Here is a 27,913-nt window from a genome sequence, read left to right as displayed (position 1 = left end):
CATCTTATGGCCACAGATGGAGATAGACTGCCAGGACAGAGGGACCATTGGCTTGATGCAACATGGACATTTTCCTCTGGCAAGACCTATGCAAAACTGACAAGCCTCCAGATATTTACATGTTTGCTCCAGTTAATTCCTATACCTTGGAAACCTTCCCAGAGGTTTCTCCTTTTCTTCCACAGCCATCATATTCTTGCTACCTACTCTCTTTAATAATCCCAAACAGCCTCCTCTATTTCCTCCAAACACCGTATCACCAAAACACCTCCCCTTGATCGATACCAATACAGCAAGAGATCACAGAAAAGGTTTCAGAAGAACACCAGCAGCTTCATCCCTGGAAAATACCTTTTATACACTAAGCTATCCCAGAGGTAACACAGGTACTGTGAGCTGTGAAGGCACGAGCAGAGGTGCAAAGGTTAGACCTGGATGTCAGCAGATGCAGAGAACATCCTGGGCAATAAAAGGAAATATTTTGCTGAAGCAAGTGCATTGTAAATGCAGGACTTAAGGTCAGTCTCACTCCTGTCCTGTCCCCTTTTTAGTCCCCTCCCTTGCTGTGTACCAAGCCTGTCTTTGCTGTGCTCCCTCTGTGATGTCTCTTCCCCTGGTAGAGCTCACCCTCTGGTAGCCTGTGTGAAGGTGGAATAACAAAAGCCCTCATATTTAGGGAAAAGCAAGAAACTTCGCTATGACCTTCTTCCTTGTGACTAAGATACAGTACAGCATTTCCTCCGAGGCTTTCATACTGTTCTCTTTGAAATGATTCTTGGAATTTCACCCCTGTCATCAGCAGTAACCCCACGGAGAGCTAGCAAATTGAAATTGCACGTACAGAGCTTTCCCTCCTTCTTTACATGGGACTGAACAACCCACAACAAGATCCAAACTGTTTCCCTCCTTTGTCTCTGTTCCCTAATTGCTCTGTTGGGCTTGAGGGTGCATCAAGGGATTAGCATCCAGGCTACTTTTTCAAATGCCCCTCTCTTCAGCTACCTCCTGCTGCCCTACCACTAGCAATATGGCTCTGAAAGTCCCCTCCTGGTAGGAAGGACAGCTAGCAGAAGAGAGAAACTCCAGAAATGAATGCCGAGGAGCCAGGAGTGGTTTTGGGGACCCATGAGTGGGTGATGCTACAGTGAATGTGGGATGAGTTGGCTGGGAGCAGCACTGCCGGAGGCATCTTGGAGGCTCATGGGCAGGGTGGGAGCAGCAGCACATTGGAAGAACTGCTGAGGGCAAGGAGGAGCTGCAGAATGACTGCTTGATGTCTTATTTAAACAGCCCACAGATGGGTTTACCCCAGGACATTACCTGGTGGTGACAACAGATGTCGACAGCAGGTGAAGCTGAGCCAGGACTGAGCAGGTTAGCTAAAAACAGCAAAGCAGGACAAACAATAGCTTCTAAAACTGTGCTGGACAGTTTGTACCAGTCATGCCTTGCAGTTACAGCATATTTCGCTGCAGCTGATACCTGTTGTCATCAAAGGTAAACATTCCTAGGTGAGATGTGAAGGATATATTACTATCTCATTACTGCCACCTTTTTCAAATACAATAATGGCCCCCAAAGGAATGTCTGTGTCTGAAGGGAACAGGTAATGTTTAAAAAAAATGGTTGGCCAACACCTTTATACCACTGGCTTTTTGTACATCCTACTATATAGGACACATCTCAGTATGTCCTATATAGTACATACACTTCCCTCCCTCCCTTTCTCCATCCCTCATGGTTGTAGTCCAGAAGAAAGAAGTATCAACTCATTTATGAGATTACAGGAAGGACATTAGTACATTTAGTTGTGTCAAGAAGCCTGCAGGGAATATGAGATGGATCTGCCCATCTTTTCTTGGGGAAAGGGGTTTAATTCAGATTTACAGAGAGGCCATAAAATTGGATGGAGCCCCTGCTAAAGAACTGCTAGTTTGGGTTTGTTTGTGTTTTTTTTTTCCATTATGGAGTGGTGGAGGCTTTTGCCAACATGAGGAAGAAAATTACCCCTCTGGCTTCCTCTGCTGAAATTCCTCTTACTATAGACTGTGAAAAGGGTCTGTAACGGCAACGCGCAAATATCCCGACTGCAAATTTGCTGCTGTCATGGACAGGAAACAGAGGTTAGAAAAACCAGTGACAGAAGGAAAGGGAGGAAGCGATGGAGGTGGTTGGTGAGCAGAGAGGGAAGGCAGTTGCTGCAGACCCCCGAGCAGCAGGTCTGGGGTGGGGGGAGCACCCACCCTGGCCACGCACCCAACCTGCGGGCAGTCTCCAGCCCCTGTGTGCACCGGCCCGAGGGACACTGTGCTCCCTGGAAGGCAATGTCCATATTTCTCCATGGCAGGATCTTTTCACTATCCCTTTTCTATTAGCCAGGACACCACGATTGGAGTCTCCCCCGGCGTGGACAGCAGGGTAAGATGTTGCACCACCAGCAATGGTCTCGTGCAGGAGCCCTGCTGTGTATAGAGCCATCCCAGTACGTGCCACCTCAAGCCCAGCTGGTGAGTGTTGATCCTAGTGCTTCCCCCTGCCACACCAGTTAATTTTACAGACCAGTAAAATTCTCTCTCTTTTCTTGGAAGCCAACAAACGTCTAACAACACTTAGGGGAATTAATTTATTGTGCTTTTCTCTAGGAAACGGAGTCTAAAATGAGCATCTTCCATTTTACTGCTTTTCTGATTTCTGCAGTTAAACTGGGAAAAGTCCACCTGAGTGTCTCTCACAGACCCCCAGCACCCCTGGCCTCCAGTGCCTGGAACTGCCTCCTGCTGTGGGCCAGGTGAATCATGCCACAGTAAAAACCTGCTACTCACCAGGGATGCCAGGCACTCCTGCACCACCAACCTTCTCTGACCCCCTTGCAGCCCCCATCCCTCACATCGCCGCTGCGAGGACAGCAGATAGCTGACCTGACAAAGCCCAAGACCCTCTTTCCATATGCCCCCTTAGGCGTTTTGCTGGGTATAAGCTCCCTTGTCTCATAAGCCAACTTCCTTTGGGACACAAAGGGATTTTGCTGCCTATCACACCCCAACACGCAGAGAAGGGAGCTCGTAGCTGCTTGCTCCATAGCTGCATGAGAAGGAAAAGCTGGCAGCTAAATGTAGCTGGAAGATGTGAGGCTGCAATCCCAGGGACCACACATCTGGAAAGTTACTTTTCCTTCATAAAGGCCAAAGATAATATAACAACGAGCTTTCTTCTCCAGTGACACCGGGACAGGCCCTGGCCTCCCAGGGCATGAGTGTTTCTCAGACATGTCCTAGGGCAGGGTTGGGATGTGGGGGTGAGGGGGTGCATGGCTTCAGCGTGATGTCAGCCTTAGGACCACACTGATGGTCCTAAGCAATTACACAGGGCATTGGCAGTGGGCATGAGACATCCCTCTGAGACAGCAGGAGAGCCTGGTTTGGACTATACTGTTTGAGAGGTCAATTAGAGCAGAGAGGGAGGCTATGCTTCAGCTGTAACGTCTACCTCCTTTAAGGAGAATAAGGTTACTTGTTCTGTCAGGAAAAAAGATGGGTCAATTTTCTGCTCTTCCTTGTGAAGAGCAGAAACAAAAACACTGTCTCTCACGCTCCTTTTTTAGACTGCCTTCCTCCAGTCATGAGGCTGAGGCACTGTCCTTAACATTGGATCTCCAATCTGTGCTAAAACACCATTTCAGCCCAAGACACGGTTTCATACTGGTAGATAGAGTTCAATCCGCTGCTGCTGGGAGGTTACTGGGCCCCTGCGAGACAGGGTACCACAAGAGAGGTCCCAAGGTAACCAAGGCTGCTCCCCCTTGAACATGAGTCTGAGGAGTTCTGCAAAGCTAGTGAAGGCATCAGCCTTCACTCGTCCTACCTTGTCAAGGATGCCATCTATCCAGAGCCTGAGACAGGGACTGAGCTATAAAATCATATTCAGTCTACCCACAACTATGCCAAAATGAGGAGGAAGAAATCTTTGGGGTCCTTCCCTCTTCTGGTGTAGGTGTTTGCTTAGAAATGAAAACCTCAGGGAAGGACCTGTGTTTCCCGGTCAGAAACTGACTGTAATGGTGGAAAAATAATCACAGAGCGTATCCCAACCCCAGATCTAGACCTGCTGTGCTCAAGCTTCTTGTTCCCGCTGCAATCATGTTCACACTTAGCAGTCAAAACAGGAAAATATCAAGGGTCCAATTTTCTAAATACTGGGAAATAAAACTACTAATTATTTCAAGAGGTAAGTACCACTCCACTTGCACACAGGTTTCAGAGCATAATTTCTGTATCATGGGAGAACAGCACCACAAACATCCTCCCACAGTTGCTCCCTGCCCCTTACTGCTGGCGGATTCTGGGCACACAAATGATCTGCCTCACGCTGATGAAATGGTTGAATGATGACTTGGGGGGGGCTCCAGCAATTTGCATCTCTAGAGGCAGGGAAGGCAATTACGGCACTTCGTCAAGCCTTACCTAGCTTCTTGAGTAGTGTGGTGCCACAGGTTAGGATATTTTGTACCTCAGTCAGCATCTCTGTCTGATGAGGCTTAGGGGACAAGGACCAGGGAGGGACTCCATGGGCACTGCCTGAGGCCCCTCCAACATTTTTCAGCTCTTTTCCAAATGTAGGAGTGAGAACTAGAGATCAGTAAATGCCCAGGATACCAATCAGACCAAGGATTCCAGCAAGTTTCTCAAGGGAATATTTTGGTCCTGGGTGACATGGGGACTGATGGCTTCCTGCTTCAGCAGGTCATGGCTTTGCAGGGTGGATTGGACTTTGAGCTGCTGACAGACAGCCATGGCTTCACATCCTGCTACCCCCACAGTGCAGAGAGGGATTGGAGCCATGCTTCCTGCAGCTTCAAACTTGCTGGGATGGGAGAAGAAAAGCCTGGTTTCCATAGCTCACAGGGATCCCCTCCCAGGACTACCTAAGAGGAAGTGTTGGGGTAGGGCTATAAAGTACCAAATCTGGTGAGAACCATCATCTCCTACAAGCTGTCCTTGGAACAACCAGCCCTCATTACCCGGCCCACCAGCATCCACATGGCAGCAGTGTCACTGGCACACCACGATCTATAACAAGCCACACTAAGGCTGTGGAGCAGCTGTACAGCATCTCCCATTCCCTGCTTCCCACGTACCTCAGGAACTTGTTCAGGTCCCCGTGCTTCATGTACTCAAAGACCATGATGAGCGGGTCACCGTCACCACACACGCCGTAAAACTTGACGATGTGCTCATGTTGTAGGTTGGTGAGCAGCTCTGCCTCCCTCTGGAAATCCTTACGGGCTGCCAAGGTGGGGTCTTTCAGCGCCTGAAAGAAGGGGCAGAGATACCCACAGGGTGGGCTCAGGTGGGGGCAAAGCCAGAACAAACAGGTCACAGCATTGTGGAGGAGCTGATGAGGAAGGGAGGGGAGCAGAACCACTGCTGCCAGCTGGTGGTGGGTGCCAGTGGCACCACCTTGGCGTTTTGTTCATGTAGTTACTGGCCCAGCAGGTTACCCAACTCATTTCCCAGGCAGCAGCAAACACGCCTCAGAGGGTAATAGCTTCCCATTATCCCCAGCTTGGGCAGGATTTGTACTGGTGACCTAGGGGTGAATGGCTTCATATCTCATTATTATTAAATTCCTGAGCCAGCCAGTCCTTGCTATCTGTCTTTTATTTTGAAATAGCTGACTACACTGCCTTTATTCAGAAGATGGATTTGCCTGGCTGTGCAGTTATTGTGTGGATTTTTCAAACTGCCTCTGAAGAAGGACACTGTCAAGTCTTTTCTCATAATTTTTAAAATCATGTTTTTATTCCCTGCTGTTTATAACAGCTCCCTTGGCAGACTGGTGCTGAAATCGGTATCCTTATTGAGAATATGTCATCTTCCACATTGCCATGGCAGGGTAGCTTGCAGGCTCCAGGCTGTGTGTACCAGCCTGACATTGCAGGGTTGCTCTGAAGATGTTGCTATGGGGGCAGGCAATGATCGGGTAGGGCTCCCCAAAGTTGGAGGCCACTTCTTCGTGCATTATCATGCAGTTGCATCTGAGAACTAGTGTGAAAGCAGCATGCTGTCATCCCAGGGTATCAAGGGAGGGATCTTCCATGAGCACTTAGTAAAAAGGTTGAACTCCAGAACGTTTGTGAAGATGGGATGGCCAGGAGAATCGACACAGTCTTTGCAAACATTTAACGAAATGAAGAGGCAATACTAGTTTTGAGTTGCTGGGTCTCAGTTATATTCCCCTTATCTTCCATGTGTAAGGACTGTTTAGCACCAGTTCTGGCTTTAACTGTGCAGCCTAACAGGAGTCAAAAAGGATTCCAGGCAGCTTGTTCCAGTTATCCCCAGATTCAAACTGATGTGCACCGGTGGTGGGGGACACTAGGTAGCTCTCCCCTAACCTATGTACAAATATACCTGTCCCCTTTTCCTCATGCCTGGAATGTCCCCATCCTGATAGGAGAGGTGGCATCAGCAGATGCAGGCTCCAATTTATGTGCAAAAAGGGATGTTAAGCATCAGAAAGCCGTGCATAGAGGAAGAGGCCAAGCACACTGCTAATGCTCCTCCGCCTGCTCCGTGGCACTGCTGGGCGCAATGCTGGGCACAGTGAGGTAGCGAGTCCTCCAGAGCAACTGCTTTTCCCCTTGGAGAAGATCTGCTGTGAGGTTTTTACCCAAGCCTTAGGACACTCTCCTTCTTCTGCCCCCAAACTGCTAGTCACGTGGTATAATTTTATTTTAATTCTATGTCCTCTGGGATAGCTTGACTAGAGATATTTAGATGGATGTTAGTCACACGGTGCAGATGGCAAAGCATCCATCCTTATCTGAGGCACACAATTACTTTTAGTCATTTAATATCTTCATAATGTTGATGCTACCCTTTTTTTTTTTCCCCAGGAAAACAGTCCCCTCCCCCTTCACTCTTTTCTCCTCCTTTTTCCTGTGATATTTCAAGCTGCAGTGAGTTTAGGTTTCCTCTCCTTCACACACAATCATTTCTACAAGTGTTAGGACTGGAATTTTGTAAATATCACACCCCCCCCCCCAAAAAAAAAAAAAAAAAAAATTAAAAATCCCACATTACTAAGGTTGCACAGCCAAGCATTTAGGGAAACAGGAGCTGGAAGTGGTAGAACAGGGAAAGAAGCCCAGGACCAGAGGAAGAGAAGGGATGTCTCAGCAAAACCAGTGAAATGCCTCTCCTAGGAAGGCTTGGGGTGGATTGTATTTGTGCCTCCATCACACGATTCCTGCGTGACATCTGGCAAGTCACTCAGCGTCTGCAGGTTGCAGCCATCGTCACGAAGTGTCAGGTGTTCCAATATTACCTGGGAAATCCCCTCTCACGCGGCATCATGGCCAGGTCTGCACAAATGCTGCGCGTTTAATGCTGCAGCAGGGGTCAATGTGGGTCTGGAACCTGCTGTTCTCGGGGCTGGAAAGGCAGGTCAGTAACTCCATCCTCCGCTTAAGTGGATCCTTTCAGCTCAGTTTCCCTGCTTCTCCATCTGCCCTCTGCAAAATGGGGATGATACAACCCCAGCACCTCGCTGGGAGGCTGTGAAAATGAGCGCACTCGCTTGTAGGGAGCTCTCAGGCACAGGAGTGATCATCACAATGAAGCAGTCCATAGAGAAATGAAAAATACGTGTTCGGAGGACATGCCCTGAATACCAGCCCCTCCAGCACTTCTAGTACTTGACTTTGTAACCTGAACACTCTTTGCTGAATAGACTTTTTGTGCATTTCTTAGGATGTTTTTAGAAGCAAGCTGCATAAAACAGGAAGCTTGTCCATGCCATCACATCAAAACTCAGCTTATCCGCAGGGCTGCAACCTTTAGATCCACTCAAAATCTATGTCCATTTAACCGAGTGAGTAACACAGCCACTCTCTGTGGCCCTGGGAGCGAGTCCCTGAGAGCAGAGCAGAGGCAGACTCTGGGCTGGGGACTGAGCTGCCCTCACCAGTGTGTCCTGCTGCTGCCCCAAGCTGCAGTGACCAGGGAGGTAGTTCTCAGCCTCTGTCGGGAGCATGAGGAACTGCAGTCAGATCTCAACTTAATATGTAAAGCCATTTTTTTCTTTCCTTTTTTTTTTTTTTCCCCTCCCCTAAGACTTATAATGTGGCCCAAATTAGAAGGATTTTTTCCCTGCCCCCCCCCTTGAGCTGGCAAGAAGCCAGATTTCAAGGCCCTGCTCCAAAGCTGGATCTGTATGATCTTGCAGGATGAAAGGCACTCTGGAGATGTAAGCTCATAGTAGCAATTAGCAGAAACAAGTTCGGATGCTGTTTCTGCCTACGTGCAAATGAAAGTCAGTAGACACTTGAGAGACAGGATCGCATAAGGGATGGCTGACACTGATAGGCAGGTTCCAGCCACATAATCAGGCAATTAATCATATGGGTAGCTGTGCTACCTCAGTTTTAACCTGTCTCAGAGGTGAAAGGTGCAGTCTTGCAGTTCATAGTCAGAGCATAAGAGGACAAAAAAAAAGGCTTGAACTGCCAATGATTAAAACAACTCTGAAGTAACTGGGTGCCTCCAGCATCCTGGAGAGAGTGCTGGAACCTTTTTTCCTGTAGAGCATCAGTTCAAATGCAGATCTTCTTCCAAGGAGTTAGGAGGCATCAATTAACTCCCAGGGATTAGACCATGTGTGTCTGCCAACTGGTACCACTTGAGAGGAGAGCACATTTCTGCACTGAGTAGTCTCCTCTGCCCAGAGCCACGCTGATGGGGTACAGCTCACACGAGGACCCTCACAAGGATGCAAACAGCACAGCACAAGCCAAGCTGAACTTGCATTGGCTCAAAATCACTAAAACAGGAGGAATCGTGGCTAGACAAGCAGGAGCTGAGTGGAGTCGAGCTGGGTTGCTTTGCCTATCTTGCAGCAAATTGATCCCAGCAAATTGGTTAGTTGTGCTTAGCTTTTAAGCGCTCATTTTTGCTGAGGTCTTTTTTTGCTTCAGCTTCTGCCTGTTCCACAGAGAGATAAAATCCGGATAAAGAAGAGCCCAGGTCCCTCGCAGAAGGAAGGTGGGCTCCACGCTGCACTGCTGCAGCTGCACAGGAGCTTACAGCATCCAGACCAGCTTCGCCTCCTCATCTGTGTCCTGGCCACATCGGCAGGAAGAGGGGCTTTGGCATTGGCAAGAATAGACGACCTTGAAGCGAAACACTGAAACTTTGTGTGACTAAGTGGATTTACCACAATCTCCGGCATCAGATAAATCTCCCCCCAGGCCCCCAGCCCTCCCCTGCTTCCCTTTCCCACGCAGGCTCATCCAGCCTCGCTTCGCCGGCCAGTCCCAGCCCTACTCTCTGCCAGTCGCCCTTGGGATTTACCTTCACTGCCACCAGCATTTTGTCGTTGGTGGGGCTGAGGTTGTAACACTCGGCCAAGAACACCTTCCCAAAGGCACCTTCTCCCAGCTCCCTCTTCAAAACGATATCTCTCCTCTTAATATGCTGGACATCTGTTGGAGGGAGGGGAGGAAGAGGGAGAGGGTTGAGGGAAGAATGAATTAGGGTTAATTCAGGGAATGGAAAACAACTAATTCAATTTTCTAGCAAGCTGCAAAGGATCTGAAATTGCTTTGCAAAAATATCTACAGGGATCTGTTTACCCACCCACAGAACGCAGTCATCTCTGGGATGGAGCTAGTCTCATGCAACACATCTGCAAGGAAAGTACTTGAGGTTTATCACGTTTTTACTACAAGCTCGGGGCAAGTTTGTCCTCCGGGAGAGGAACCTTTGGGGCAAAATCTGCTACAAAGACCTGAATCTCTTTGGAATGATCCTGGAAATAATTCATCTCCTGCGAGGCATAGCAAAGGTCACATACCTCTGATGCCAGGCCAGGCGAGATGAGAAGGTTCTGTTGAATATTGCGTTTCAATTTGAATCAGCTTAAACCCAAAATCAGGCAGATTTTTGAGGCTGAGCCTTGGCAAGTCAAAGCATTCCTAAAGGGGGGAGGACCACTGACCCTCACGCACCTTCAGGCACTAGCAGGAGCTGGTCGGAAATGCCAAGTGCCGCCTCGTAGCAAAACTCTGACCCTGCAGCCATCTCCTGCGTGACTGTTCCCTCAGAAACAAAGTCATCCCAGGATAAAGTCACCGGCACAACAGACAAACTCAACCCATTAGTTTCAATGATCCTTTCCACTGACATTTAGGATGGTGAGGACTGACAGAGAATAGCAACCGAGGTTTCAGGAAGAATCAAAAGAGCAGTAGCTACTAATTTAACAAAGGTACAGAGGACTATGAAGGTTGGTCTGCTCAACTAACAGGGTCAATCATAAGCGCTAGATCTACCCAGGCACTAGGCACCTAGAAGGGTAGATAAGCGACTAGCAGGATCTCCACATATGCTGGGTCATGATTAAATGTCACAGGTTGCTGGAAGAGCTTGGGGGTCTCCATACGCTCTTTTGAGCATGACACTAGGACACAGCTACTTTCTGCCAAAGCTCTAAGCAACTTTCTGGCATCACAGTGCCCATACAGCTCCTCTGGCAATACAAAGAAGAGCATTGTCTGGAGGCACAGTACCCAAAACTTCATCTCTCTAAACTGCCTTTCGCTGGAACTTGCTGCCTCCCTTTGAGAACTGTGGCACCACAGACCACCTCCAGCTTCAGCCTGATGGTCATGGCAGGGCAGTGAGAGCTATACACTCTTCTCCAGTGCTTGGTGAGCAAGAGCTGATGCACTAGAGATCTCCTCAAGCAGAGGCATTAGATGGAACAGTGCTCTCTTTCCATTCCTACCCAGGGGCGTTCATAACTTGACCCTGCATCTGTTTGCTCACAAACTGGACAGCTTTTGAGTTTTTTCCATCTCTTCCATGTGCCACAGGAGCTGTACAGGTATGCACCTCTTAGCTCAGATGCATTTCCCTTGCAGCACTGCAGATGCAGGAGGTGGAGGTGACTAACACCAGCTTTCAAACTGCCTGCAGGGAAGCATCATAATTTCCACCAGCTCCTACCACCCAGGCTCCCAAGTAGGCACCTGCATCCACCCAAGGGAGCATATGCTCCACAACAACATAGGTTCCACTTCATGCATCAGAAACCCAATGGATTGGAATACTAACATCCTAATGTCTTTCATACAATTAAGCTTTTAAATTAGGAGCTCACAGGCAGGCTTAAGGAGCTGCCATCTCTGGCCCTTTTGCTTGTTTGGGAAGATGGATGCTGTGAGATTGCATAAGCAATGGACCTTGTAATGAACGATGCCTCTATAGAGAATTCCTGTTGACCTTTTCATTAATCGTTCAATAGACTGAAAACTGTTAGTTACCAATATTAATAATATTAGTAACATTAAGGCACAGGATGGTAGGCACAACCAAAATGACTTCAGTTTTAAATCTGCAGTGACAGCCAGGGAGAACAAATCACATGTGGACTTTGCCTTCTCCACCTGGTTTAGTTGAGTGTTTAAAGAGTACCTTGAGAAATCTGAAATATTATGTGTTGAAATGTTAAGTGATGCACTTGGGTGAGGAAAGTCCTAATCTAAGAAAAGCTCAAATAGCACCATTTTACTTAATAGAGTAGAGGAAAAAGGTTTTTTTTCTTCTTTCTCTTGGCAAGCATTTCTATAGCACTCATCACTACAGTACCTAGGATTTACTGTATTGACAAACCATGTATTTGCATTCTTGGTCTCCTGAATAGCAGCAGTCAAGAAAGCTGCAGGGAAATGATCTTGTATTAAGAGGAGCCCAAGGACACTTTAAAAACCTCAGAATCCCAACAGAAATGTAGCAATTGCAATCCGATTGCCCCATTTGGTGTCAGATAAAGTTAAAAAGAAAACTGTCTCAGAATAATCAGCAATACTATTTGAGGTTATTTACACTTCTGATGAATAAGTGGTAACACCATGAGAACTGAAGCAAACCTCTCATTCTGAACTCCCCAGGGTCTTGCCCAAAATTTTCAGCTCCCAATTTTTCCTCCCAACAACATCTTAATAAATGATCAGACAGTTCTGAAAGCCAGCATCCAGACTGTGTAATTATGTCTATATTATTAAAATAATATCCCATCTGTCTTCAAGACCAGATTTTGCAGCAAGTTGTTAGGGTCACCTGAGAAGCTTCAGGGAAAATTTATATGAAGAATTAAAGGAGATATTGTGGCAGACAGAGTTGAACTGAGGGAGGAGCAATCTTTTTGAGGTAGTGCACTCACGTAGCACTGCTGGATTTAAAGTAAACTTTAACTTGGATGGTTATATAAAAAAAAAGGGTTCATGAAGTGAAGCAGTTTGACAGCAACTGGACAATCTTAATGTAGAGTTAGAAAAGTACTTTTGCTGATCACAATTTCTCTCAACCTCAAATGGCCATAAATTTTGCTTCACAGTATTTTAGGCACAAATGGAATAATAAGTGAGTTATAATAAATTGCTTTTTCACATGCTATAGGCTTAAAATACTGAAGTTTACATCAAATTCTTCCATTCACAGTGAGATCAGCACTATGATTAATTCTACATTGCTATTAAATATGGGCTTTAAACATAAAGCAATGACAAACCGCCCTGGCACTATGCGAATGGCTGTGTTATTGTGCTAACCTTGCATCTCTCTGCTCATCTGTCCTGGCTGTAACTCATAAGGAAGGCCGAGTAGCCATGAAAGATGCTGTGCTGCAAGGGCACCTGGGAGGTTCATCTGCATAAATGTGTTTACCTCCTCCTGGAGAAAGCTGAGCCCTGTCTGATAAACAGCTGGTGTTTATTTGTTTTAGGCAGGCAGTGGTGTGCTAATCTGTCTCGGCTCTGTTGCAGTCAGCCCTGCCGACAAGGTGTATGCAAACTGTCTTCCCACAAGTACCACTCTCTTTTTTTTTCTCCCCCCCCCCCCCGCCCCCCATACCATTAACTTATAAAAACAAGCCAACAAGACAATTCAAAAGAAGAACCTATGCAGGAGCCACAGCAAGACCTGACAGGAAAATAACCAGACTTGACAGTATGATGGGAACTCACTCAAGGCTGTGCTGTATCTACAGTAAGGACATGAGCGCACAACACTGAAGTAATTCCAGTTTAATGAAACATCTTGCAGTCCTTGTTTTGGGATTACTATGTTGTTGCATGACACAGAAGGAGAGTTGGGCAGATCCATCACTTTCCTTCTTGTCCATCAAGATTTAAGGCACAGAGAACATGTTTCAAGCTCTTGCCTTCACTGTTGTTCTGAATAACACATGAACTACATCAGAAAACACCTGACCTGCAGCTGGTTGGAAATGCCCCATGACTTCAGTTCAATGATGGTAGCACGTGGGTAAGCTAGAGCATTAACAAGAGGGTAAGTCTGGAACACTGCACTCACCTTTACAAATTGCTTCCAGAGCAGAAATCTTTCCTTTTCTTTAGAAGAGCCAAGGTAGAAGGGTTGCGGCTTTGGGTCTGCGATGGGATCTTACCTAACCTCCTCTGAACCTTTTGCAGGACTGACTTGATCTGTGCTTAAAGTGCACCCAGTCAGAAAAGTGGCTGTCTAAAACCAGCAACTTCTTCCTCCCCGTATTTGCTCCTATGTGTCCCCTACTCATGTCGGCTCCTCTCCTTGACACAAACATATTCTAGTTTGCTAACCTTGTGAACCCAGCACAGCCATGGGATACAGGGGAAGAAGAAGAGGGAACAAGATTAATTCTGTTTTTCTCATACGTCAATCTACCATGTCCTGATGGGTCACTTCTGCACTGGCCCCTGGGATAGAGCCTGGAAAAGCCAGAACTTTTTTGCTTAAATCACTGATTCAATGACTCTTTGCCCATCTTTTACACTCATATTGCAGAATCTCTCTTGCTTGTGACAAGGTCAAGGCAAAAAGACCCTGACTCAACCTCCAAATCCCAAGTAGAGCATATAAAACTGGTAGCAGACTGTGTGCAACGAAAACACCCCTTTTCTGATAACAACCACATTTCAATCACATGAGCAGAAATCGGGAAGTTGCATGGGTACATTTCATGAATCTAATTTTCCAATTACTGTCTCATTTCCAAATCAGTCCTGGGGGTCAGCTGAAGAAGAGATGGGTTCAGTGACACTGCAAATTCTGCATTTCAGATTCCCATCACAGCCAGCATCCTTAAAACCATGGTTTGATAATACTCTTGAAACCTGGATGTACATGATTGTGTTTGGACACAGATGACTACAATGGGAGGTAAATGGACACATCAAACTCCAAACAGAGTAAACCATGAATGGTGCCAGTGCTTAAGTTACAGCAAAATGCAAAACTACTTATTCAGCTGGATCATTTACACCAGGTCTGAAATTAATTCCTCACATCTCCTTCTTTCAAACTCCCAAACAGCAGTCTGTCTGGTTGCCGTATTTCTAGTGGGTTTCCTGTTCTTGGACTCTCAATTCACGAACAACATGTAGCTCACGGGGAAACAGCAAAATTACAGAAATTTTTCCTTTTACTTTTGCCACCGTCTTTATCAGCAGCTTTCTCTTCTAGCCTAGAAAAGACCAATAACAATTTTCTACCAGTTTCTTCTCCTCCAGACACATGCCCTATTTTTCCTAGAGGTAGGTCCTTTCCTGCACTTCTCCATCACTAGCTCCTCCTTCCCTTAGCTTTGTCACATCATGGCATTTCTTCTCTTTTTCTTCTTCTGTATTTCTTGCCCCCCTTGCTGTTCAACCCCTGGTTTAAAACTGACTTCTTTTAGACGTGTTTCTAGGATATCCTGATGTGAGTCTGATCCTGGGATCTTGTTCTAATGGCCTTGATTTTCATAAGCTTCTAAAGCCTCATTTGCATCAACAGCACTTTATAAATGATAACAACAATTACATTTTTCAGTAGTGGCTGAGTCATTTGCTGTAGCAACTAATTTATGCCAAAGAATTGTCTCTTTTTCCTTTATACATAAGTTGTCCACAAAAAGGTAGCAGAGTTCTCAGTTAGTCAGTATGATTCATTCACTTCATTCTTGACTCATTGCTAAAATAATTCTTGTGAATAAACCCTGCATAACTTCCCTGCTCTGTGACAATTAAAATCAAATAAACAAAGCTTACAATTTACACTGGAAATCTTGTCATTAAGACATGTAACTACCAGATTCCCTTTCATGTCAGGCAGTCAGTTGCAACCTGGATGTCAACCAACCACGCTGATGAGTTGTACCCGATGTACCTGATCAGAGCAAAGTGTGCAGATCAGGTAGGACCAGATCAAAAAGCCTTGCCACTGGAGGACTGATAAGTCATTCTCTCACAGACTTGTCTCACAGTGAGAGAAGATAATGCATGGGCTAGCTGCACAGAGTCTGAGTCTCCCTCCTGGCGTGGTGCAAATCCATCAAAGTCAATGAAGGATATTGATTTGAATCGTGGACTGCTGTGAAGTATATGTAAACAAAGGGAGGATCAGTCCCACATCATTTAAAAAAATGGAGACATAAACAGGCTGTTTCTTATCTCCGTATGGACTCCAAGTAGGTAGCCCTCCACCTCTGGTGGCTTCTCTCCCAGCTCTGACATGAGCCACCTCTGGGAAAAGGCCCAGATACACACTTCGGCAGCTCGGCGCTGTGCCCAGATGCTGGTTCTTTGCCAAGTTCCTCTGTTAAGGCGCCCTTCAAGGACTCAGATATAAAAGAGCTGTGATTATAAGCACCAAGCAGCTCTGACAGTCCTTTCAAAAAGACCCCAAATCATGGAGGTTTATGTAAAGCATATCTGAACCTCTGGGAACTTGGTGGAGCTGGCACAGTCCTTGGCTGAGCCATCTGGGCTCCAACAGGTGGGTGCACCAAGGTCCTTCCCACCCCCTTCTTTGCAGGCCCTGTGGACAAGACCACCTCACTCAGACCTTTCTCTTCATTTTGGGAGCAGCATTTAAATCTTACTAATTCTGCATGACAATTCTCATAGCCATTTGTGTGTGTTCACACAAGCAAAAATATATATAGAGAGATTTATCTTACATCTTCCATCCATCTCTCCTTCGGCCTTGATGGAAACAACCTGAAAGGCAAAGGATGCTCTCCCTTTTGCTGTGATACCCCTCTCTTTACATCCCTTCTCAGGTTTTTCAATTTCCAGCAAACCAGTATATGTCATTTGCTTCAAAGCTTCTTTTCAGACTGTTTCTCATCTCTTGTACCTTACCAAGATGCTGGCAACTTGCTTCCAGGCAGCCCCTGGTGCCTGACTATATATTACATTATCAAACAGTCATGATCACACTCCTTCATAAAGACTTTAAAAGATCACTACTTTATTTCTGCAGTTCTTTGTGTTTTCTTACCATACCCTTCATTCCTTGGGAGCAACTGCAAGGCACGAGTGCAGATCCCAGATGTGAAGAAGGCATCATGGCCCTGCTGACCCAGCAGACCTGGAGATAATGCACTACATCCTGCTGAATAGACTTTGGTAAAAAAATAGCAGGTCTGCTGGATAATCTGGGCTAAAAAAAATTATCCAGGAATACCAACCTGCACAGGAGCTGACAGTCAGTGTAATCAAGCTCAAGAAAACACAAGAATAGAAGAGCAACCTCTGCAAGCCAGATCTCTGATGCTTTGAAAATACCTTACATCCACCACTTCCAAGCATACCTCTAGCAATCACGACATCACCAGCTCCTCTGGCTTTTGTTGTTGCAATAGCAGGTGGAGAGGAAGCCCTGACCCAAAGGGATGTCCTTCAGTCGTCAGCTAACTCCAGCCCACCTCAATTCGAGGGAGAGCCGCGTTTCTGAAAAACAGCCCTCAAGCTCCACAGAGTGGTTTGATTAGTGGCACGGCACGACTGGATTAGCACCCGCTGAGCTGCCGTAACCTGAGCTGCTGCATGTCCGCTGCAGCACCAGCTCCAACATCTCCACAGCAGCACCAGCTCCAACATCAGCCACACAGCAACCGCCAACGACAGTCTACATGTATAACGCTCTTGGAGCAAGTAAGTGTAAAGGGAGTGTGTGTGTGTGTGCGCACGCACGTGTAAAGGAGCTGCCAGAAAGGCAAAGCACAATCGCCCCTTACACCAACAACTCATCAGATGCAAGCCCAGAGCCAGCCAGACTCCCTCACCATATCACCCTGAGAACCATTTGGAAGCTGGTGACATTACCTGGTGTGACATACCTGCAAAGTTTAAACCCAAACCAAAGCAAGCTCTCATTTTCTTCAGGAAAAAAATTCAAAAAAATCATAATGTTAGAACGTGCTTAACATCACCCCACAAACACTTTTTAAGCAAAAACTTCTGTCCCAGCTTAAACCACCTGACAGTCCTGTAAAAACAAAAAATAATTTCAAGCTCTTCTCATCCATTTCAGTCCTATAAATCTGAGTACTAACCACTCAGTAATTATTTTATGAAGAAAGCAATATAAGGTGCCCCATGGCTACCAGGTGCTGAGCAGTCTCAACTGGGATGCACAACACCACATAGTCCTGCAGAAGCACAGCCCCCCTGAGGAGATCCCAAAGCAAAGGAGCTACAGCAAGAGGAAGCATCACTCCCAGCAAATGTTTGACAATGACTACAGTAACAAAGAAAGGAAGCCTCCGGCTGCCTTGCACAGCAGCGAGCTCTGGCCTTTAAGACAGCATCCACCTCCTCCTCCTTCCACAAATTTGCAACTTATTGAAGTTATTCAAGCAAGAGCTCATCATATCAACAGGACCCTTCCTTGATCCAACAAGGTAAATCCCTTCACCAATGCTGTTGTCAATGGTTAAAATGTCCTTTAGTACGGAGACCTGGAAGACTTCCCAAAAGAAATCTAATGCTTGCAGCTGCTGTGGTCAGGGTCACGTCTGTAAGCGGGTTCCCAGTTGTTCCCCGACCCAGTTTCTGCCTCTACCCAACCTCTTTGTGCCCAAGGCACATGTCAAAATCCCCTCAGGCTAGGACAGACACCTTGGTCCCCCTTGTTGCTGTCACCTCTACAAAGCCTGGGTACAGGTTCACGCCATGCCTGCCCCTACCTCTGTGTGCACCAACTCCTCCTCAGCTGGCTCCCAGGGGAACACGAAACACTGCTGATGGGACCAAAACCTTATTAACATTCCAGACAAAAGACTTCAAAACCAACAAATGATTCCCATCATCTCCTGCACTTTCTCAAATAATTTCTGGCTGACACTAGGCTTCAAAGCCAAACTGTCTCTCCAGCTCCAGCAGTCTGTCTCCTTAGACATCCAGCACCAACTTCACATCCCAAGGGGATGCTCGAGCTCTGCCTTTTGTATACGAGGGTTAACTGCACAACTGGGCTCTTCTGAGGAGGAAGACTAAGCCCATCAGGAGACAGGTAGAGGAGGGACCGGAGTGGGCTGCAGAGGTCTTTGCATTGGGTGAAATGCCCAAGAGCCCCATGGCAACATATCATAAAAGGGTCCTTACACAAAACATCGTCCTCACCGACTCACTGGTACACTCCAGCAGCTCTTGGAAACAGGGATTGGGATTCTTGGCAGGGTGGAAGGAAAAGTGAAAGAGAGAGGATAAAGGAGTCTTTCTGGTGAACGTGTTTTCTTTCCACCAGCCAGGCCCCTAGGTCCCGTGCTGCCAGAGCACTCAGAATAAAACATTAATTCAATACCACACATTTAATTACACATTATTTGAAAGTGAATTTATTTAACGGAGGAAAATAGTCTTCAGAGAGCATCTGCCTCCCTCAGACTCATGCGTCTGCAGGGAAGGGGCTTGGAGAGGAGATAGGAGGAATAATGGTTTGTTTTACATCAGCAGCTATTGCTGTTCAGTTCATCCCTTCAAAAGAGGAGATTTTAAAGAGATAGAGTTGTGTTTTGCAGGAACTTACCGGCTGATTTGATTTTCCAGCTAGTTTTCACTTGATTGGAAAGCGCTGCTGCAGACAGATATCACTCGTCTTTCTTTTTTATTATTTTTCCAAGGGAAAGGAGGGATTACTGGTGGAGGGATGGAGGAGGATTGGCTGCCCCTCGAGGGACCACGCAGTAGTCAGATTTCAGGCTTAAGGCTTTAACAACACAGTAATCAGACACTTAACAGCATCCTATTGCCGAGATGGATAATCACAAGAAAGCTGGAAGCGACCGGGACTCAGCAGCAGCCTTGCAGCTTTGAGACTGTCTCCCAGCAGGAACGCAGAGGCTTACCTTCTGCCTCCAAGGTCTCAGAGGCTCTTGGCTATCGGCTCCCCCAGCCTGTGAGTTCACTGCCATGGCTGCCTGCTCCAGCAGGGCCAGAAGCCTGGCAGCGCCTGCTTGCAGCCAGCGTCGAGCCTCCTATTTCCCCAGTCAAAGCTCCACTGCAGAGAGATGGGGACCAACTCCAGTAGCTGACACAGCCTTCTTGCTGCATGTGAATCATGCTGAGCTGTTGCAAGGCCAGAAAAGAGCTGCCGGGTCCTTTGTAGGAAGGAGTTTGCTCTCGGTAAACTCAGCCTGAGCTTTCGCCTTTGCTGCCCTCTGGGTTTTGGCACCCCCGTCACATCCCAGCAGGAGGATGTCACTCAGGGCTGGGTTAATTGGCTGATGCCACGACATAAGCCTTTCTCCCAACCCTCATCCCGGTGCTGGGTCTTCCTCCCACTCCTTAATTTGGGAGCAGCAACAAAAAACTCCCTCATCTTTGCAGCAGCCTTGGTTAGACTGCAGTCCCTACCTGGGGTGACAGGCAGACACGAAAGTGTGCTGTGCATCACCACTGCTAGCACCCAGTACTACCTCCAACAAGTAACAGGAGACCTCAGCCCAGCTAGTACTTACCCCACAGCAGGGTACGTCTCTGACCAACAGATGTCCCATGGTCAGTCTATTGCCCTTTTTGGCCTCACCAGCCAGCTCCTGCTAGTGCCACCCCAGCTCCATCAGTCAACCTCAGAGCCATGCTGCAGTTGCTTGCATACCCAGGTAGATATTGCAGCACTGGGTTCAGGTCACAGCGTTAAGCTTTTCCTTGCAATTTTGAAGATTTACAGGGGTTTGATACTGCTTCAATGTTGTTCAGTCTATGGCCTGATCCATGGTTTGAAGGATCTAGGCACAGGTGCATGCTGCTTCTGCCTAGTCTGATTCTGCTGTCATTGTCTTCCTAATGGCTTCTGATCTTAATGTGCGCCCACCATAAATGATAAAAAAAAATTCCAGATATATTGAACAAGTTCTGGGGACTATGTGACTTTTAGAAGGGTGGCATTAAAGGAAGAGGTATGGTTTTGGAAGTGGTTCAAGTGCCAAAGTACAGCTGTCATCCCTAGTGCAGAACCCACTCTGAACAGAGTAAGAACTGGCCCCAAAGTTGGGTGCGAAATGAAGAAGCATTTTTAGAAGAAGTGCAGTTCTCTCCAGATGTGGAAGTGCAAAAAGACTTTCAGAAAAATCTGTTGTGACAGAATTTCTGGACCGTCTCACAGCAGGAAATTTGTTGAGAGGGCCTGGTCTTCTGCATTTTCCAGCTAGAGCTCCAGGCTTCTGGAAATGCTTCTGATTGTTGCTAGCCTCACCTTCATCACAAAGGAAAAGGACAATTTTGGACAAAACATAGCATCTTCTTCTTCCTCCCACCCCACCCCTTTGTTTTGCTTCTGTGATCTCTGAGTATCTATGTCTTTTCTTGTCCCATGCCCAGTCATTCTCCCACCAACAACTTCCTTTGGTGGTTATTAAACTCATGGAACAAGAAAATTCCAGAAGTGAGGCCATATGGAGTAAAAACATGAGGTGTTGAAAGATAGATCTCAGGCTAAAGTTATGATTTCATTAGACAGCCTCTCTCCAATTTGCCCAATTTCCATCTCTTCCCTTGCTTCCCACCTCCGCCGACCCCCTTTCTCACCGGACTGACACAGGAGGTGCACTTAATGTCTATGGCTTGATGAGGTGTTCCCTCGGACTCATGTTTTCCTAACACCCCAAATGGACCTTGCTCCGTCTTTGGTTTTGCCTGAGGTTTCCTTGGCTTTCTCCCTACTTGTTCTGTTTGCACAACCCCATCCCTTTTTTCATCTTGCCAGCTTCTCCTGCAGAAGGAAACCACTGAAGGAGGAGTAATGTGAGACAGCTCTGCCTGCTGGGCTCTAAAATTACTGTGGTTTGGGTGATTTCGGCAATTGTTATGAGGCAGCAAATTATGCAGAGAGGAATAAAGAGCAGGACGGATCATACAAAGGAATTAGCTAATCTGATGGTGATAGCAGCTGGTCCTTGTCTAGCTCTCCAGTTCTATGCATAGTTGGGGCTTCCTGTACTCCTTTGGTCTATGTCCGAGTCACAAGTACGATGTAGTGAATATTTGACTGGTGCTCCTGTGATGCTTCACACAAAGAGAAATCCACCTTTCCCCTGAGGTCCCCCCTCACTGCTGAAAAATGAGCAGGGTAATGGCAGGGTGGGTCTAGATGAGAGAAAGGAGCCCACCCTTGGTCCATCCTGGAGAAGAGGACCTCTGGAAGGCAGCAGCCTGGCCATGTGTCAACTCTGGAGCTGCTCCATGGTGGGATCCAACTCATTTCACAGACGCTGGCTGAGCAGAAGCGCTGTCGTGCCAACACCACTTTCTTCTCCGTGGAAGAAACAAACTACTTTGAGGACTGAGAAGTAAACCAGAGAAAGTTCTCCTTGGGCAAGGCTTTCAAAATCCCTCATCACCAGGAGTTCAGGACTACCTAAGGAACCATATGCTCTTGTTAGGACACTGCCCTTCCTTCCCTGATGGTACTGCTTTATCGTATCCCTGCCATGTCCTGCCTTTATTATGATTATAAATGAGAATCCATCTTGGTTTATTGTCTCTGACACTCTCCAGCATGGGGAGAACATGGGGTAATAAGCCACTGTATATTTGTCCATTTGTCTGTCTGTCATCTTTTAGTGATGTCTCATGCCATTATGAGCCAGATGGTTGGGGTGAATTTTCACAGAAAAACATCACAAACTTCACTGCGTGCAAGAGGGAAAAAAAAGAAAAAAATCCCACCGTTTTCTCCTGTGGCAAAACATCAGTGTCTGCACCAGGGGAAAAATACCCAGTTAATCCTTCTTAAGGACCCTGGTGAGACTCGAGAAAACATTCTGCAGTGCTGGTAGCCTCGGAAGACATGATTAATTGCAGATGGTGAAAAGGTGCATGTTCAGCTTTAACCGAACTATGTGTGAGGACTGGATGATTGCTAAGTTGGTATTCAAGACACATGAGGAAGGCAACCTACTAGGACTTCAGCTACAAAAACAAGATTATGTATATACTTATATATATATATCTCTCATATATGGCTTAACAGCTTAAATTTAAATGTGTATACTGGATTTTATGGCAAGAACATACTGCTAGTGGAAGGGACCAAAATGAGCGAGATTGCTGAGAAAGGAAGGAAAGGGAAATAATGTTTTGCAGTTAGCTGAGGATGCAGAGGCATAAAAAGGACCTTCCAAAGCTGGCAATAGCAATTTGTAGATGAATATATGTGGGTGATACTGCAGAGCATGGAGTGGGGTATAATGGTGGAAAGATCTCCAATAGGCCATTAGCTGTTTCTCCTTACTAGCCTAGGACGAGTCTCATTTCATCGGAAAATGTCTTGGACAAGAGTATATATGTTGTCTTAATTAGAGGGCCAGCATCAGATATTGGGATGGTAACATGGAAAAACCAGAGGCCAGTTTCCACTAATCTAATCCATCAGTCTGCCTGCGAATCCTGTTTCATTATTGCAATCTGAGCTTGGGAAGTGACCCCAAATTCAGCTTGTATTATAAAGGTCACCTTGATGTCTTTTCTTTATCAATCAGAGTTTAAATCAAGTCCCTTAACCTTTTACCAGAGCAGAGACTTTTCAAGTAGGTAATGGGCAAACCTACCCAGATCAATATCAGAGTGCAGATGAGCACCCAAAGTTCAAAACTTGACTCAGACTTCTTGCATTTAGACAGCCAGGCTGCAATTCTCCTGCAAACAGAGCTCACATCAAGTCATCCAAGGTCTCCAGACTAGAAACTGGAATTGTAGAGAAAGCAGACAAAATTAAAAAATAATGAAGGAAAGAATAATTACCGAGCTGTTCAAAATCACATCTTCATTTCTGGAAGGAGTTCAATGCAGGAAAAGATTCCTATGCTGTCCAGCTTGCTTCATTTATCCTTTCTTCATAGCTAGCGCTGTGTCTCTGCTGCATAAATTGCAGTCTCCCCATGCCACGTCTCCTCCAGTGCAGGTATATTCCCAGTGCTGCTCCTGGTATTGCAGGAGGGTCAAAGAGGTCCTTTTTCTCTCTCTGGTTCTCTTCTCTCGCTTGGGATTCCTCTCTCAAACACCTCCCAAATCAGGAGAGGCACGGGGCATGTTTGGGACCTCAGCCATAGTCAGCGCTGGTGAAAAATCATTCACGTCTGTGGTGATACAGCAGGGATGATTCTGGCTCCTGCTTTCAGTGTTTCCTTGCGGATCGTTAGCAGACATTATGAAAAACAGAGATGATTAGGACTGACCTCCAGGACACATCACTTTCAACCTCTTTCCAATTGGAAACACTTTTAGCAATAGCTCCTTTCTGTCTTATGCTCTCAGGGCAGATTTCTACGCAGGTTCTTATTTTAAATCCTACACCAGCGCTTCTACCCCCAGTCATTAATCTCTGGTGCTGGTCCTTGTCAAATACTTGCTGAAAATCTCAGCGTACTATATCCACTGAATTTCCCTTATATATAGTGGCAGTTAGCTCCTCAGGGAACGCCAGCAGACTAGTTGAGTGTGACCTCCCACTACTTCAAGCCACATAAGTTTGGCCTTCACAGAGCATTGCTTTTCCAGGTGTTCTCCCACCACGTCCCTTAAAGTTTAAGAAGATTTCCAAGAATTTCCCAGAGCAAACATTAAGCTTACTGGTCTGTCTCTTGTCCCTGTTATGTCCACCACCTTCCAACTCTCATCCATCTGCCCCATTTTAAACAGATAATTTAAAATGTCAGTGAAGAGCTCGGCGTGTTGTGTGCGTGCCCACAGGTGTGTACATTATGGGATGTGCTCTCAATTTGTAGAGGATGCTCACCTTGTCCAGTGCCCTTGAACAGCTGGCCACTGATATGGGGAGATCTTTCTCTTCATCCTCTATAAAGCTGGATGCAATTTTGGCAGATGAAAAATATTTAATAATCCTTCTTTCCTCTTATCGCTGATACAAGCTGGCTTCTGTTCTCTGTCGCCAGTTTAAGTTCTCCATATATCACTCTCAAGATAAGCACTTTCTCCTCCATATCCTCCATACCCGCTCACTGTTCTCCTCGAAACTCCAAACAGCTCCTTGCTGTGATGCCAGTTTCGTTGTCTCTCAGAGATACTTATGTGCAAAAGGACCTTCTTGTCTGAAATAGACCCTCAGCATCCCATATGGCTGCTGCTTTCCATCCCTTTATTTTTCTCCTGCTTTCTTCTTCTTCCCCTCTCCTTTCACTGTGATACTTCAAGCAGTGCCCCATCACGGTCTCTATCTCTTGCTTAGCTGGCCTGGCGTACGTCAGTCCTTTCATCCCTTCTTTATTGTCTTTACTTTTACCGGACTGAATGTTTAAGACAGCCTTCCCAACTGTATCTTAAAGACCTGCATTAAAGCCCAGCCAGCTTTCTTCAACTCATTTTGCATTCCCTGCAAGCCTGCTCGCCGAGAGGCCAGTGGTTTTGTACGGCTGCCCTTTCTGCAGACCCTCCTCAGCACTTCAGCTCTGCAGGGAATATAATCACTGCATCCTAGATGCACTTCAATTTCAAGTGTATTTATTACAGCTGCTCAATTTCCTTTAATCTGTCATTTCTCCTTCTCCTCCCCCCACGATTGCCTTCTTTTCACTGAATTCTAAGTGCACTGAAGGAGGCTTTTACCTCTGACCCTCGCTGCCCGCTCCAGCCCCATCCCTGCACTGATTCACGCTGGGTGCCTTGTGCACTGATTATCACTCGTTACCCACGTCGCTTAAGGAATGCGCCGGGCCCTTTGCAAACAAGTGCAAATGTTGCAGACAGCACGTTCCCACTGGTGACCCCTCAGGATTAATTGAGGGAGAGAAGACAACACTTTCATGCACAAATTGCCTGCATCATCAGCACCGACATCGAAGTGAAGACCAACTCTCCCAGGTCTGAGAAGGAAACCTTAACAACAGAGAGTGCCCGTGTCTGCCAGAGCCTTGTAAAACAACGTACTTCTGGGGGGGTAGAACTATGTTTTTATGTAGGTGATGCGTGTCCCTTCAGTGACAAGGTTGAGCGTAAAACCACAAACATGCCTTCAGAGCTGGAGCTGAAACAGCCGGAGAAGCCCCAGTTGATATGAAAGACATCGACATGCCTTCCTGTACGTTAAGCTGTGTGAGCACACACACACCCTGAAGTTTAATTGGTGTATTAATGTATTAAAGCACTGACACAAACAAACAGGGACCGCTTTCATAAGCTACAAAATCCTTGAGTACAGTGTAATTAGCTGGGCTTGTTAAACCACTTAATAAGCAATAGATAGCATGTGTCTGATGCCCCTGTGCCTTGGCTCAGTGGGAAAGACAGGCAAGTGTTTAATTATGAAATGAGTTCAGTTCTTAGGTGAACCCTTAAGAAATATCATTTCATTCCCTGGCATAGGGAGCTTCTGCCCATAGCAGACAGAGCTGAGACCAGTGCCAGGGTCACAGGTTTCTCTGGTCACAGTCCCCATGCTTCCCCTGTGGTGCTGTTCCCTGGCTGGCCATGCACTCCCATGTGCTTCTGCAGGAACTGCAACAGCCTGGGGAAAGCAACGCACTTGCCTCAGTTTCCCTTCCTGCAAATGGCCTCCAGACTATACCCTTAGCAAGTCTTACTGAATATTGATTGCAAAAATGCTGTAAAAACCTTCAAATAGGACAGATACAGAAAAAGGGAAGCAACACAGCAGGACAAAACACCATGTAGACAGCATTCCTCAGCAGATCTTAAAGCTTTACAGACAAACTGTAGGAGTCCTTTCTCCTTTGCAATCCTGTCCTCCCAACTCACCCTTCAGCCTTGACTGGAAGGGGATGGGGGGAAATGCATTTCCCTGTGCTTACTCGGGCCCTTTGTTTGGGGACCAAACCTGGAACCTGTTGAACTAGAGGCTGTACGAAGCTCCCTGAGGATATGCCTGGTCCAGTTAGAAAAGAGGAAAGAGCTGCCATGTGTTCGCTCCACAACCAGGCAGCTCCCAGGCTGTGTCTGGTGGTTTCCAAGGAAAGGTGGGGAGGGCTGGCACTGGGAGCATGGGGGAGAAAGCACTCTTTGCTGGGTAAAAAACTGGCAGGATGGCTGGGCCCAGAGAGTTGTGGTGAATGGAGTTAAATCCATCTGGCAGCTGGTCACAAGCAGTGTTCTTCAGGGCTCAGTACTGGGGCCAGTTCTGCTAAATATCTTTATCAATGATCTGGACAAGGGAATCAAGTGCACCCTCAGTGCGTTTGCAGATGACAGTGTTGATCTGCTTGAGGGAAAGAAGGCTCTACAGAGGGATCTGGACAGGCTGAAGCGATGGGCCAAGGCCAACTGTATGACGTTCAAGAAGACTCAGGGCTGGGTCCTGCACTGGGGTCACAACAACCCCAGGCAATGCTACAGGCTTGGGGAAGAGTGGCTGGAAAGCCGCCTGGCGGAAAAGGACCTGGGGGTGTTGGTCAACAGCTAAATGTGAGCCAGCAGTGTGCTCAGGTGGCCAAGAAGGCCAACAGCATCCTGGCTTGTACCAGGAATAGTGTGGCCAGCGGGACTAGGGAAGTGATTGTCCCCCTGTACTCGGCACGGGTGAGGCTACACCTCGAGTACTGTGTTCGGTTTTTGACCCCTCACTACAAGAAGGACATGGAGGTGCTGTCCAAAGAAGGGCAACGAAGCTGGTGAAGGGTCTAGAGCACAAGTCTGATGAGGAGTGGCTGAGGGACCTGGGGTTGCTTAGCCTGGAGAAAAGGAAGCTGAGGGGAGACCTTATTGCTCTCTACAACTACCTGAAAGGAGGTTGTAGCCAGGTGGGTGTTGGTCTCTTCTCCCAAGTAATAAGCGATAGAACAAGAAGAAATGGCTTCAAGTTGCACCAGGGGAAGTTTAGATTGGATATTAGGAAAAAATTTGTTCACTGAAAGGGTCATCAGTCATTGGAACAAGCTGCACAGGGAAGTGGTGGAGTCACCACTCCTGAAGGTATTTAAAAGACGTGTAGATGTGACACTTAGGGACGTGGTTTAGTGGTGGACTTGGCAGTGCCAGGCTAACAGTTGGACTTCATGATGTTAAAGGTCCCTTCTAACCTAAACGATTCTATGATTCTATGTGTTAGACACAGGGCAGGGGTGGGTGGGGTGGGTGTTACCTTTTCAAATGTTGGGCTTCTTTCCTTAGGACATCTCATCTTTTGAGTGTTCTGGGGAGGAAATACCTGGTTTCTGATGCAGGTAACTAAGGAGTGTGAAGCATATGGCTGTATCCTAGTGTCCAGTATGTTGATTTGGATGGGGTAAGGAAAAGGGAATATATTCACATAACTCCATATGACACAGTGGCGCTACTACAACTTTCAGCAGCTCACAAAGTGGACCAAAGTAGCGAGAGCCAGGAAACCATCCAAAACACAGCCCAAAAGCTTTCTGTCTGGCGAGTCATTACCAGGACTCATGCTGTGATCACCCTTTTCCCATTCACTGATGAGTCCCAGAAAAGGGGAAAAGTCAGCACAAACACAACCAGAGCAGACGAGACATCTCTAGGGCTACTCAGTATCCCTGAATGCGGAATGGGTAGGCAGTACCTTAATTTTATCCCAAATTCCAGCTTACACCCATGACGATACCACCAATCCTGCACAGCCCAGCTGGCTAACCAGCACCCGACTCAACTTTCCTCAGCACA

At 46.8% G+C, this 27,913-nt stretch overlaps 1 protein-coding gene across 5 annotated transcripts in view; it reads right to left on the bottom strand.

Annotated features, from left to right (window-relative positions):
* Window positions 1–27,913, bottom strand: part of NTRK3 (neurotrophic receptor tyrosine kinase 3) — a 218,397-nt gene that overhangs the window by 35,089 nt on the left and 155,395 nt on the right. For 4 of the 5 annotated variants that reach the window (XR_012837450.1, XM_075764640.1, XM_075764641.1 and 1 more), the window contains 2 exons: window positions 9,351–9,481; window positions 5,135–5,307 (listed from right to left, as the gene is read on the bottom strand). Coding sequence is in view for 4 of the 5 variants with exons in the window: in XM_075764640.1 (XP_075620755.1) it covers window positions 5,135–5,307; window positions 9,351–9,481 (304 nt within the window). In the remaining variant the exon portion in view is untranslated. Of the gene's footprint in view, window positions 1–5,134; window positions 5,308–9,350; window positions 9,482–27,913 lie in introns of those variants that run through there. The other variant, XM_075764646.1, reaches the window with a different exon arrangement.

The sequence above is a fragment of the Balearica regulorum genome, chromosome 12 (assembly GCF_011004875.1).
Source record: "Balearica regulorum gibbericeps isolate bBalReg1 chromosome 12, bBalReg1.pri, whole genome shotgun sequence".
Classification (NCBI taxonomy): Eukaryota; Metazoa; Chordata; class Aves; order Gruiformes; family Gruidae; genus Balearica; species Balearica regulorum.
This window is presented reverse-complemented; position numbering and strand designations above follow the sequence as displayed.